At 38.8% G+C, this 12,938-nt stretch overlaps 2 protein-coding genes across 2 annotated transcripts; both read right to left on the bottom strand.

Annotated features, from left to right (window-relative positions):
• Positions 1-2,528: 2,528 nt before the first annotated feature.
• Positions 2,529-5,041, bottom strand: LOC136278324 (uncharacterized). Its single transcript, XM_066161847.1, has 4 exons — positions 4,840-5,041; positions 3,514-3,675; positions 2,779-2,976; positions 2,529-2,746 (listed from the first exon to the last, which is right to left on the bottom strand). The coding sequence occupies exons 1-4, from the start codon at positions 5,039-5,041 to the stop codon at positions 2,721-2,723; spliced, it is 588 nt and encodes a 195-aa protein (XP_066017944.1). The 3' UTR covers positions 2,529-2,720.
• Positions 5,042-7,276: 2,235 nt separating this feature from the next.
• Positions 7,277-11,645, bottom strand: LOC136278323 (RING finger protein 151-like). The gene is made up of 5 exons (XM_066161846.1): positions 11,569-11,645; positions 10,661-11,140; positions 8,964-9,144; positions 7,771-7,982; positions 7,277-7,460 (listed from the first exon to the last, which is right to left on the bottom strand). Exons 1-5 carry the CDS (start codon positions 11,643-11,645, stop codon positions 7,277-7,279), a joined length of 1,134 nt encoding a protein of 377 aa, XP_066017943.1.
• Positions 11,646-12,938: the final 1,293 nt, after the last annotated feature.

Raw genomic sequence — 12,938 nt, 5'->3', positions numbered from 1 at the left:
CTGCAGATAGTTAAAAATACAAACAAAACTGATTACTTTTAAGGATTTGTTGACAAATGGGAATTATTCTCACTTTGATAACCTGAGTATGGAATTTGATATAAGTTGGAAAATTGTAAAACATGTGCATACTCTAGTTGTTGGAGTGTTGTGTCATGTCATGTTTAGTAACATAATGCTATGACTTCTGGAAATGGCTGATATATGACCTGTCTCAGTTTCTGACCAGGAATCCCTTAGCCTTTATTTGAATTTCTAGTACTAGGCAATGAAATTTGAACTTCAAGGTAATGCTGTCTTAATAACTACACTGTAGCTGTACAGGCACAAGATCCTAATTTTATAACAACAAACAGCAAGCAGCTAACCTTCGCACAGGATCAAAATTATCGCCCAGTTTTATGGTAATTAGTGTAAACATTTTAAAATCTCTCTTTGCCTGGTAGCATATCTGCAAAAAAGCAAGCAAGAGAAGCATTTAATTGAGGAAAATTTGGTTTTTTCAGAGAAATCTACTTTTCCAGTTCTTTAACAGAATTGAAATGTGTTTGGAAGGAGAGTTTGATTTGAAATTTCTTTGTAATGATAGTGGTCCTTGTTGCAAATGCTATTAAGAATGCAGAGGAAGGGGTTGTTGCTGGACAATTTATTTTTGGGTATTCTTTGGGGTGTTTTGATTGGGTAGGAGCTTAATGGAAACCTGTTGAAAGCCAAATCACTAAAATTTAAGTCCTATTTCTTCTTTTCCCTCCCTCAGTGAAAGGGAAATTGAAGCATTACTTAGAGCTTTATGTAGTTTCACTCAAATACCTTGTATGCTTAGAGTAGGGAGCCCCTATAACCACATTAGTCGCAACTCTAACATGCACACTAGGTTTTGTAGTTATGGTGTAGCACTTTTCTGTAGCCACATGCAAAGGAAGTGGACAAAAATGTACATGTATGGAACCTTCCACACATATCTTTGCATTTTTCGCATATGTTTAGCACACTAGTTAGACACAGACTTCCATGTATAGTGGAGCTATAATATTCAATACTAGCCTCTTCAAAGGTGAGATTTAAGAAGACAGGTAAGGACTCCAGCACAGCATAGTTTTGGTAAAGTTCCCTCTCACATAGAAGTACCTCCTCCACCCTGTCCAGTCTCCCTAATGCCACTAGGGAAGCAAATAACCAACACAATTGAATTTGTTAAGTGGTACACATGAAAGAAAGACATTAAGCTTCAGTGGTCTTAAATTCCTTTATGAATACTTTGACTCAACTCTACAACTACAGTGTGCAAAGAAAGTTATGTATGATAGCCCAGGAACAGTGGATTTTCTGATTAGGCTAGTGAATTCTTACTCTCACTTGCCCAATGGATAGGCAGATTTTTTCAAGATTCATTCAAATCACATCATTTTGGGCCAGTAAAAATCACTCAAGGGCCAGTACCATGCTAATCATGGCTTGCCCTTCAGGGCAAGTAGTAAAGCCCACTCTCTTTACAATCTGAACTACATGAAAAAAAATGAAGCCTGGCAAACTACTGTAAAACCTGTGTTGAAGCATGCATCCTGTGTATCCAATCTACCTTTACAATTAATGGTACCTTTTCCGAGGTTTTGACGAACAGCTCCCACTGGGCTTAAGTCTTCTCGAAGGACACCAACTACATTTGAATGTTTTCCCATTAGAACATTGAATTTGACCATGATTGATGTATTGTACTGTAAATAATTGTCACCATAAAGCCAGTGCAGCAATCAGTGATAGTAAAGATGATATACCAATAAAAATTAAAATATTTATACTAATCCACAAATAAAGTCTGGTTAATATGGCACACATATATAATGATGGTACAATTTATCTCCAATCATAATCTTCGCAATTAATCATAACCAATCAATGGCAAGATATCACAGTTTTTACCTGTTTGAAAGCATCTGTTCTGACTGAAAGAATAAGTGGGAAGAATGTTAAAATTGTAAATTTTCTTTGAACGTAAAGAATTAAAAACAAATAATGACAACAACCCAGACGAGTGGGTTGTTGTATCAACTGGTAATACCTTGGGGTTGATCATCTGCAAGCCATAACATTTCAGGTAAATCATCATCTGTTGAAATGTATGAACATCGGCACAAATGAAAATTGCAATGGACAGTTTAACAAGGAAACAACTTCAACCATTACAGGTTGTTTAGTTTGATGTGATGTTTCGGTAAGGGATGTTTAAACAAGTTCTTGGTATCAGACCATGAGCATAATAGTTTTCATAAATCATTCATGACCTGGAATATGTTAGACAATTAAATTTAAGAAGCTGCAGCCTCAAAATGTTTACACCCACTTACCATCATGCATGGATTGCTGCAGTTGGTCATAATCTCTCATGATAATAAACATAAATATTGTTAAGGTGTATGCTGGATATCACTAATTAAAGAACTGCAATTCAAATCAATTGCACTTGTATTTTTTCAGTACTGTTATTTTTTTTGTCCTTCGTAGTGTGTGTATGGAAAAAATATTCCTTACCTCCAATTTCTGAAGTGGATGATGTGGTGTTGGGGTGAGCCAATGGAGGAGCAAAGCTGGGCCGGGATGAATGAGGAGCGGGGTTAGGTTGGGCTAGTGGAGGATTGGGGTTAGGTTGGGTAAGTGGAATAGTGGGGTTGGGTTGGGCTAGTGGAGGGGTGTGGTTAGTTTGGGCTGGTGGATGGGTGGGGTTAGGTTGGGCTGGTGGAGGAGTTGGGTTCGTTGGGGCTAGTGGAGGATTGGAGTTAGGTTGGGAAAGTGGAGTGGCAGGGTTAGGTTGGGCTAGTGGAGGAGTGGGGCTACTTTGGGCCAGTGGAAGGGTGGAGTCAGGTTGGGCTAGTTGGGCTAGTGGAGGGGTGGGGTTAGTTTGGGCTAGTGAAGGAATGGGGTTAGGTTGGGTCGATGAAGGTACTGGAGTTGATACTGTGGATGTCGAGGTATGTGAGGCTGAAATCAAGAATGAGATTCTTGTCACGAGGGGTCAATCACATATTGCAACTGAGGGACATTTTTCTTGACATAATTGTGAATTTCTGACTGATTGCCTTCAACATGGTCGTTGATTGCTTCGATAGTTTACCTAAATAGGAACATGTTTTCTTTGAAAGTTTTAATTTTTTTAGACAATGAGAGAGTTTAGAACAGTGCACAAATGTAACTTGCTAAAAATTCACAGCAGCAAGAAAACATCTGTACTGGTTTGCCAAGGGGCGTTTGTCTATTGGTAACCAGTGAAATATTTTGAGAGTTGGGATATAAAATGTAGATGGGTTTCAAACTCTATAAGTTGCCAACTTTGAGGATAGATGTCAACAGTAAGGAACTATAGCATGTGATGAAAAAAATTTTTGGAAATGGGGAAGAGACAGCTTCCATGGCATGAAGCGGAGGACATGAGACCAAAAAGGTTCAGCGGAATGAAGAGGACTGAGAAAGAAAGACATCATGCTAATAGTTTGTTGTAATAAAAGTTAAGTCACTTACCTGGATTTGGAAGCCACAGGAAAATTTTCTTTTTCCTTGATCCTCCGAATAATTCCAGTAGCTTCACACCATCTTGGAGGCCAGTCGCAACCTTCGACATGGCATGCCCTCTACAGTATGATGCGAATAACTCTAACCTAGAGTAAGGAAATATTAGGTATTAGTATCACCAATCATAACAATTCATTATATTGTAATTTTGAATTGATTTCCCTCATTTTACTGGAAATTTTCTTAAAACATGGCACTTGCAGAAATTACATATAGGTGGCATTTGTTAGAGAAAGGTAAAAACACTAGAACATACTGTAATCATAGGGGGCAATATTCTTAAAAGACCAGTGTGAAATTTACATTTTATCTGGAAGGGTAACAAATAACTGGATAAATTTTTTTTTTCCTCCTGGAAAAGTTTGGTTTTCACTCTTCCAACCTCTTCATCAAAGTTTATGATAACAGTATTAAAAAGCAAGTTAAGAATGACTGGTTATTTTCAATGATTGTGCAAGCATTGAAATAGCTGAGTAAGCGCGTCTACTATTTAGCAGAGTACATCCGGCGTTCCAAGGTATCACAGAAGGAAAATTAGCGCATGAGCGGAAACAGCATACAAACTAATGACTTGGGTTACATAATTTACTTTTAAAATTTTTATCATTAAGCGGAAAGGGAGCTTTTAAACGCCTGAACTGTTGACAAGATTAGTTTATTTGACGTTCGTTTTTCATTGAGAACGTGGTCAACACATCGAATTCGAAAAGAGTTTCTGCCAACTGTGCGGTTACGCTCCGAACTAGAGCTTTTGAGCGAAGTGTTAGGGAACCTTTTTTTGGGGGACGTTATCTCCAAATTTCATGAAAATACATCGAAAGTCAGCCAAAAATGAAATCTTTAGAGTTTAAATCTCAAGCCAAAAGTGATTATGCGAGAAAAAGCGACGTCTCATCAATCCCGCACGTGCCTTCTACTCACAAATTATTTTCTGCTTTGTGTCTACCGAAGTGAATGAGGCACCAAATTATAACTTTAGAGGTTGACAGATTTTTAGTTTTTCTGTTTTATAGACAACCAAACGAAATTTCCGAAAAGACAAAAAGATTTATTAGGTTCATTAGAAATTAGATGGACAAGTAGAGTCCAATTCCACTTGAACAATTTAAATCGACTGAATTCAATTTTTTGTCGTATGGGAAATGTAGGACAATTATCAGTAAGTATCATCAACTCGACAGAAACTTCATATAGCGAATTTGTCCGAAGTAACTTACACCTTGAAGCGAACTGGGTCAGAAGAAGCGAGTGACAAGAGAAACAAGACTTACCCACCGAGGTCTTTTCCAACTAAAGAAGGAAAAGCACCGCAAAGAAGATCGCCTATCTGAGAAGCGGTGTGGTTTTTTGTAAAGGCAATGTCCATCACCCGCCTGGCATTTATAAGCCGACTCATTTCTGCGTTCACAGGAACAGCAGTCCTCTTCTTTTCCAATAACACCACGGTCCTCTGAAAAGCACGTTTGCTGTAGCTCATAATGTAGCTTTACAGTGAATGTTACTAAAGCACGAAAACACAATGTAAGGACTGCAGCTGCACGCGCCTACTGAATCGTTGAAAGAACCTCACCGAACAAGAAAACTGAAGCCCTTTATCGACCGGTTGATCAATAACCAACTATTCATAAACAATTTTCTCACCTTCAAGTTTACACGAATCAACAACGAAACTGTGAAATAAATCAAATCTTGACGCGGCGGATTTCAGTCATAGAAAAGGCGGATAGAGGACACCCCTAAAACAAAAACACTCGCTTAAATTACGGCAAATGGGGAACGAAATCCAGTGTAAATCTGTTACTAATATGTAAGTTGAGACGACGCGCGATCACACCTATATTCGACAACTCAAAATAAATGATAACGAACAGACATAATAAATACTGACCAATCTGTATTTTAAGTCCATCTTGGTAGATGTAAAAAAGAAAGGAAACATTTAAGCGTCCTAGCAGTCGTTAATTCCCAAACGATCGAGCACGAAAGCAAACTCCACCACCCACTCCGAGTGAACGCTAACCACGTCACAGCGATGACTCCCGAGGTGTGCAAGGGCGTTAATACGTATTAATGTGAAATATGTTTCACCAAACCAGAAAAAGGCTGGAGCTGTTTCTATTAGTAGTAGTGTTTTATCAGAATTCTTTCAACACGAATATAACATGGCTTTACGTCAGTATACGGCCTTAGAGCAAGGTTCTGTATTGAATGTTATCCATTAGCTTCAGAACAGGAATCTTCTCGCCAATCCACTTCGCTGCGCACAGTGTAATAACGCAATGGATGTAAAAGAAAGAAACGATGACCACGTGGAAGGTTTTCACTGGCGAGCCAACAAGACTTCGCTTTAAATATACTATTTAGAACAGAACGGATTGAAGAAGTAACTTTATTAGCTGAAGTGACATCGGAGTAGGCGGTCGTTTCAGGGTAAAATATTGCGGCAACAGTATGAGCAAACAATGAGCAAACACCTCGAAACAAGTAAAAATTCGCGGATTCAGTAATACGTGTTAACGCTTACTGGTGATAACTTTCTTATCGTGCGCGTAAAAAAAAGAGTGTTTCGATTTTTTCATTTGCAGTCAATCCTAGAAACTGCACATTTTTTCCACTGATCTAGTTATTGAGTTTATAGTACGCGGGATTGAAATAAATTTACTGGCATTTTCATACAAAAAAGCCACGGGGAGGGGGGAGATGAGAGATCACGCTCTTACGATTAACTAGAAAAAACTCATTTTTCGTGCCTGTGTCTGCTAAACTTTTCCAGAGCGGACGTTCTCCTTTTTCCGGTTTTCGTTGAGCACGCGGCACACCAAAGAGAAAGTGCAATTTTTTTTAATCCAAAAGCTAAATAGGTCCTCCTGGTAAGTATGGCTCATTTCAAACAAATCAAATTCTGATGAATACCACACTAGCAATTTTACTTCGGTAAGCCCGCATTTCTAAAAGAATGTTTCTTTCTTTCTGTCTTTCTTTCTTTGCAAAAACTATAGCCAAATTTTATTTTTCTGTCGACTCAAAGTTGGAGCAAGTAATAATTTCGATGTGGTTAAATAAAACTAACCATGGCCCTTGGTTTCTATAGCCAAAACAATGGAACAAAAACATGTTCACAACTCCTTCGAAAAGCATCTTGTTGATTTTTTTTTTTTTAATGTTATCTTTAAATATGTAGTAGAAAGGGAAAGTCAGAGAGTCAGAGGAAGGAGAGCATTTGTTAGACACTAACTTACACCTGTTTCAACAATAAAATGTCCCATCTCTTACCATATCTCTTTTAAATATTCTGGATTATTCTCATATTAACGGGGGAGGGGTTGAGGGGAAGAGAGGTTAAGACCCAAAAGTTGCGTCATCATCTAGTCACGAAGTTTCGTAATTTTTTTTGTGAAAGGGAGGTGGGGAGGGGTAAGGGTTAGTATCCTCCTCCTTTGAATCTCAATTAAAATGCTTTTCTCTCGTCCACTTTTCCGCCTCTGAATTCATTTTTGTAGCGATTTACGGTTATCCGTGAAATAAGAGCAGTTAGTATTTGCAACTTATTCAGACCTTTATTGAAAAACACAATATACTTAAAACTTTACAAAAAGTTTCTATTCAAAGAAAAACCAATTTGGAGTTTCAGTGAAAAGTATCGTAAAAAAGTACAGCCAACCTCGTTGTTGGAATCCTAATTCTTCAAATATTTTGGGCGAATAATCAACTACTAAAAACCTGGAGTGAGCTGTACGTGGCCGTAGATGCCTACTGTTATTTTAAATTCCAAATCCTGGTCATTCGGGTGCTGTCCGAAGTCGACGTCCATACTGACAACACCCCCTTCGTCTACAAGCGTTGGACGGGGTGTTTCAACCACTTTCTGCACCCGCTCATCTTTAAGTAATGCAATTCTGAAAAAAAAAATAAAGTAAGGAAATGTTGAATCAGCTCTGATTAATTTTTGAAATATTCCTCAACTTATTAAGCTTGCCACAGCTAAAGTGCAACTGGCTCGTAATGCCATTTAGTTTGCTATCAATTATGAAAAAAAAAAAAGAAAAGCCGCTATCGATAGCCAATCGCAAGAGAGAAAAGTACCGCTAACAGACAACATCGAATCTAGATCGTGAAACGGAGTTTTTTTTTGGAAATGGATGAGTTCTATTTTTTTACTTACATCAAATGTGGCCTAAGCCTTCACCAACATTAACCTGTCCCTACCTTAAACTGATCGTGAGTGGCATCGATGAGACCAGCTGCTCCAACATAAACTTCTGAGGAGTCGAATTTCTCGCCCAAATGAATCTCAACGTACTTCTTTCTACGTTGAAGAAGGGACTTGCGGCATCTTTGCCATCAGCCAGGTCGGACATTTTAACGGCCCAACGAAAACTCTTTCTTATTTTTAAAACTTTGTGTACTGTTTCATCAGCCTAAAAAAAGTCAGCAAGGTATAAGTCAGTATACAGTCAAATGTCTCCTCAAAACGCTCCGCGTACTCATCGCGCAGAAGCCGCGACCCACCCAGGTACCTTTTAATTGCATCTGCGGTAAATTTGAACCGTCCTCCAAGAAAAGAGAGCGAAAAAATAGAGAAAATGGCTATAAATCGCCCACTTGCGCCTGCGTTTTTCACTCTTGATAAAAAACTAATTGCCTTAGCTATTTGCCGGCATATGGGTTTTGTAGAAGAGGTTTCAATGAACAAATTAATACTAAAGTTTGTTTTCTGCGGTTTCTATAACCATTATCGAAACCGCTTTGAAAATTAGAAATTTTAGATGCATTTGAGTATGGAAGCTGATCTCCAGGTTGAAAAATCCGATGAAGTATTCGCGAAACTTCAGAGTCAGCATATGGAAAAGTTACTTCCATTTCTCAGGAGGGCTTGTGAAAATTTTCTCTGCCGTACGAGGCTTAGAAGTACCATCAAAACCGATTTTTTTGAAGCAACCTTTGGCCACCCTAAATTTTACGTCGAGAAGCACGGTTGACCGATTTTTAAAACTCCCGCGAGTGTATTAATATATGCAAAACTCCGCCTCTATAAACAATAGCGCGCAAGCCACTGCAACTAAGCAGTGAAATTGACAACTGCACTGACTATACTGCCTTTCGCAAGCTTTACAATTGACAGAATTCGGAAACGTAACCATTGGCAACGTTTATCACACCAGGTAAATCGTAACACTCTTCGTTTGCTGCAGCAACAGAAACAACAAGATCTTCTTAAAAATTTAGAATTCTGCCATGTAGACCATTGAGGAAAAAAGAGCGGCAGCCATGATACAGAAGAATAAACTGAAACTATAACTGTTACACTATATCAAGGTAAACATCTGTAGCAGCTTGTTCCGATGAAATTTCTCGCAGAGAATTCATCTCCTTTTTACAATCGGACGAACGTCACCCACCTGATCAAATATTATTCCTCTTAGCCTTTCCACCTCTTGCTTCAGCAGCACCTGGTGACTTTCTTGGTACTGTTTATCGTGTTCCGCCTCCTCTTCAAGCGCGTAAAAATTGTGGCACCCCTTTACTGTACATTTTACCACACGTTGTGGACAATCGCCAAGGTGCAGGTGGATGTGCGATCTGTAAACATGAACAAATGAGTTAAATGCATCAATAAAGACTTTGAACAAACAGTCTGCTCAACTAAATATCAAGCCATTACATTTACAAGATTGGGTAGTAATCCTTTTCCTAGTGTTCATACATTGTAAAGCAGACAAGCGATGCACCACAATAAAATCATCATCGCGCGGATTTTTATTTGATAACACATCAAATTCCAGAAGAAGTAAACAAAGAAATGACCAGGAACTTGAGTTGTGTTGTCAAATAATGCAATCGTCACCCGAAAAAAAAAACTTACAGACTAAACAAAGAAGACCTCGACTACAAAGAAATCTATCATATAGTCAGAATTAAAATATGTTTGAGAAGCGAACCTAAAAGCTTTGTTCCTTTCTAACAACAAAGGGAAGCGTATTTCGTTTCTATAACAAAAAATAAAGCACATGGACGTTGCGTAAGCTGCTCCAAACCGTAATAAATAAATTTCGATTATCGTGTGCTACGATTTAGTAAAAAGTCAAGCGAGTAACATGCAAATAAAGTTCTGCTGTATCTATTTGCGAACTTCGTAACAAATAACTTACTACCTTGCGTAAGGTAAGTGTGGTTTTTTCTTAACAATATTCTATTGTTTAAGCTTGTGACTGTTTTTTTTTTTTAACAATAGTAGTCTGATAGTATCATTTCCCTTTCGGTGTAGGACTCAGTTCACTTTAGAACTACTTAACGATTTTTCTCGCTAGTTTAAAACTACGGTTATCAGGGATCGATAGTTCTCTCTGGTTTAACGCTTTAATAATTCGCAATCTTAGGTTGAGTGAAGTAAGCGACGTTTCTGAACAGCTGAGTGCCAATCTACTAGCGGGTTGGGAACGAAACGATTCCCACTGGGTACGAATCAACAGAGTACGAAAGGCCTGTGTGCTGCATTTTGTTGCTATAGAAACGAACAACGCTTCCTTTTGTTGTAAGATAGGAACAACGCTTTCCGAATCGTTACTCAAACATATCTCAGGTCTGAACAAACGATCGATTTCTGTGCAGTCGAAGTCTTCATGGCAATGTCATAAACAAAGATAAAGTTTCTCAAGCTTTTACAGAAAGTCTGTGGTACGAAACGAGTGAAAAAAAAAACCGCTTCATTTTGTTGTTAGAAACGAACAATGGTTTTAGAATCTTCATGGTGTTGTCGGAAACAAATGGCGCTTTAATAAAAAAGATTTCTCGTTTAATTGTCTAACTAAAGTCTGAAAATCTGATCTTTTAAATTATTTGATTCTACGGCCGCCGAATTTTTTCGGGCAACACGACACAGGTTCCGGGCGACATGACTTCGGGCGACTCGACCGTAAACCATTCAGATCTATCGCTTAACCGTTTCTATCGATTACTTTCTATCGCTTTATGCATCGACATAAATTTGCTGTTAGTTTCGGATCTCGAATTACGTTTTTAAGTGTGTCTTACTGTCTAGTTTTGGGTAACCTTAACTAGAAATGCATCGAGTGCCTCGGCTGTCAAACAAACTTACCTTGGTAACTGTTCTCCACACTGAAGGGGGCAGGGCCGTGGAATTTCTCGGCAGTTGTCCTCGTGGCTAGCAAGTGTCGATCTCTCCACTCCTATGTGGCAATGAAAACAAGGGACTTTTTCAAAGGGGCAGGATGCTATGTGCAGGTTCAGCGCATACCTCTCTGGTTTAACCAAGCAGCCACGAGGTCCATTGGGACAGTCAATAACCATGAAGGGGCAAGTGTCCATGCGCGTTTCCTTCTCGCTATGCATTCCAACCCAGGAGCAGCCGACATTAGTGCAACACACCTGGATCCTTCCAATCAAAGCGCTAACTGTTACGTTAACGTTTAACTTGTCCCCTTCGATCCTTGCTCGACAGAGCGGGCAGTTGCAAGGTCTCGAGCCAATGCTCTGTTTGGAGATCATCTCCAGAAGGCAGGTCTTACAAGCACTGTGCCCGCAAGGCATGGATACGGGCTGATTCATCAACTCCTTACTGGAATGAAACAGAACCGACAAAAAAATTGTAGTTTGTGCAAAAAAAAAAAAAGTGCCAAAAATTTGAACTGCAATGCGTAACAAGTCAAGGCAAACGGTGCCATAGTCCAAAGATGAAATCGTTTGGAGTAGCCGAGAAATTTTGCAGGTAGCTTTTTTTCGTTGTTGAGAATTTTTGATAGTAGCTTTTTATTGTTGTTGTTGTTCCAATTTGAATAACATCTTTCTTTAACAATATACTTGCCAGTCTAGTTCAAGTTCTGGTGGGTTAGGTTCAAATAAAACTACAACGATTTGTGCCTTCATAGAGCGTTTCTCGTTAATTCCTTCCTCGCAATGTTCCATTTAACTCGAAATTGAAATGCCAAAACTCGAACACCGAATGACTCAGAACTCCAAATTCAAAAAGGAAAAAAGTAGTCTTACCATATCGGACATAGTAAGCTTTGGTCCAGGACATCTCCAGGCTCGGTTGCGACGTTAAAGGAACTTAGGCCAGACATTGTAGGTATAAATCGGAAAATCGACGTAAGGACTGCACACAGTAAATTTTTTCGTCACCGGAGCAAAATGAAAATGACACGTCAAGTAAGTTATGGATTCTTAATAAACCTTTACTTGGGATTCATCACCATGGTGATATAATGTCGCATTTCCGTTATGCCAATTAGCGCAAATGACCATGTCACGCCCCCGAGAATGAGATAATGCGAACAGTTTAGTAATAGCAGGTAGGAGATGAATAATTTTGCTATTTTATTTAAGAAAATAACAAAAACATAGTTGTCTGACAAGCCTCTGAGGAAGCTACAAAAGGTGGTCATGAACAGAGAAGATGAGCTCGAGGTTTGGTTCAGCCAAATGAGGACTTTAACAACTCGAACAAAGATAGTTTCAAGTCAATGAACAATAAACAATTAACTTCAGTGACACATCCCTAAGAGAGTTTTACAGAGACAATTATACAATTGAAAATCAATAACATCATGTTTTAAGTAACTTTAAAAAAATGGACAATTTGAATCTTACATGTAAATCTGGTGGTTAGAGTTTAACATTAAAAATTTGTGAAAAGATAGAGGGGCCGCAGCCAGGATAAAACATCTTGTAAAATTTAAAAAAAAAAACGATCTCTGGCTAAAACTTTTAAAATACGAGCTTTCGGCTGTTTGCGCTACAGCCTTCAACGGGTAAAATGATAAAAAGGTAAGAAATACTAGGTGTGAAGTACAAAGTAAAAAATTAAAAATGCTGATAACTAAGAATGTTTGTTAAAAAGAATGTTGTATTGTCCGGGCAAAGGACAGGAATTGTTGTCCGCATTGGGAGTTAACTTGGAATGCCACGCTTCTAGTGTTTTTCTTGTTCTAAAACTGCCTTTGTCAATAATAGATGCATTATCAAAGTCTATTGCGTGACTATTGGCCCAGACGTGATTGGAAATTCTTGAGCCTTTTGCCGCGGTTTTCACATTTCTGAGGTGTTCTTTCTTTCTTGTGTTGAAGGCCCTGCCAGTCTCACCAATATAACACCATGAACAGTCACCACAAGGAATTTTATAAACAACATTTGTTTGCGATTCCAACGATGGTCGAAATTTTGGAGCCGGGAACTGTTGTTGGAGGGTGATGAGTGGTTTGTTCACTACTGTGATGTCGTGTTTTTTGAGGACACGAGTCAGAGGTTCTGTTACGCCTTTAATGTATGGAAGAGAGGCGAACGACTTGCGTGATTCGGACGCCTCGACCATCTTGAAAAATGTGCCAACAAGTTCCTCCGGGGACAACACTGTTGAG

The sequence above is a fragment of the Pocillopora verrucosa genome, chromosome 14, assembly GCF_036669915.1.
Source record: "Pocillopora verrucosa isolate sample1 chromosome 14, ASM3666991v2, whole genome shotgun sequence".
Taxonomy (NCBI): domain Eukaryota; kingdom Metazoa; phylum Cnidaria; class Anthozoa; order Scleractinia; family Pocilloporidae; genus Pocillopora; species Pocillopora verrucosa.
This window is presented reverse-complemented; position numbering and strand designations above follow the sequence as displayed.

What these genes read in the sequence shown, in the direction of transcription:
- LOC136278324 (XM_066161847.1), bottom strand. Translation starts at nt 5,041, where the DNA reads ATGAGCTACAGCAAACGTGCTTTTCAGAGGACCGTGGTGTTATTGGAA. An exon ending in TTTAGTTGGAAAAGACCTCG is followed by an intron (nt 3,676 to 4,839) that starts GTGGGTAAGTCT and finishes ATTGGTGATACT; the next exon opens with AATACCTAATATTTCCTTAC. An exon ending in TGCCACTCCACTTTCCCAAC is followed by an intron (nt 2,747 to 2,778) that starts CTAACTCCAATC and finishes GCCCCAACGAAC; the next exon opens with CCAACTCCTCCACCAGCCCA.
- LOC136278323 (XM_066161846.1), bottom strand. Translation starts at nt 11,645, where the DNA reads ATGTCTGGCCTAAGTTCCTTTAACGTCGCAACCGAGCCTGGAGATGTC. An exon ending in TGTGGAGAACAGTTACCAAG is followed by an intron (nt 9,145 to 10,660) that starts GTAAGTTTGTTT and finishes TCATGTTTACAG; the next exon opens with ATCGCACATCCACCTGCACC. An exon ending in CCACTCACGATCAGTTTAAG is followed by an intron (nt 7,461 to 7,770) that starts GTAGGGACAGGT and finishes TTTTTTTTTCAG; the next exon opens with AATTGCATTACTTAAAGATG.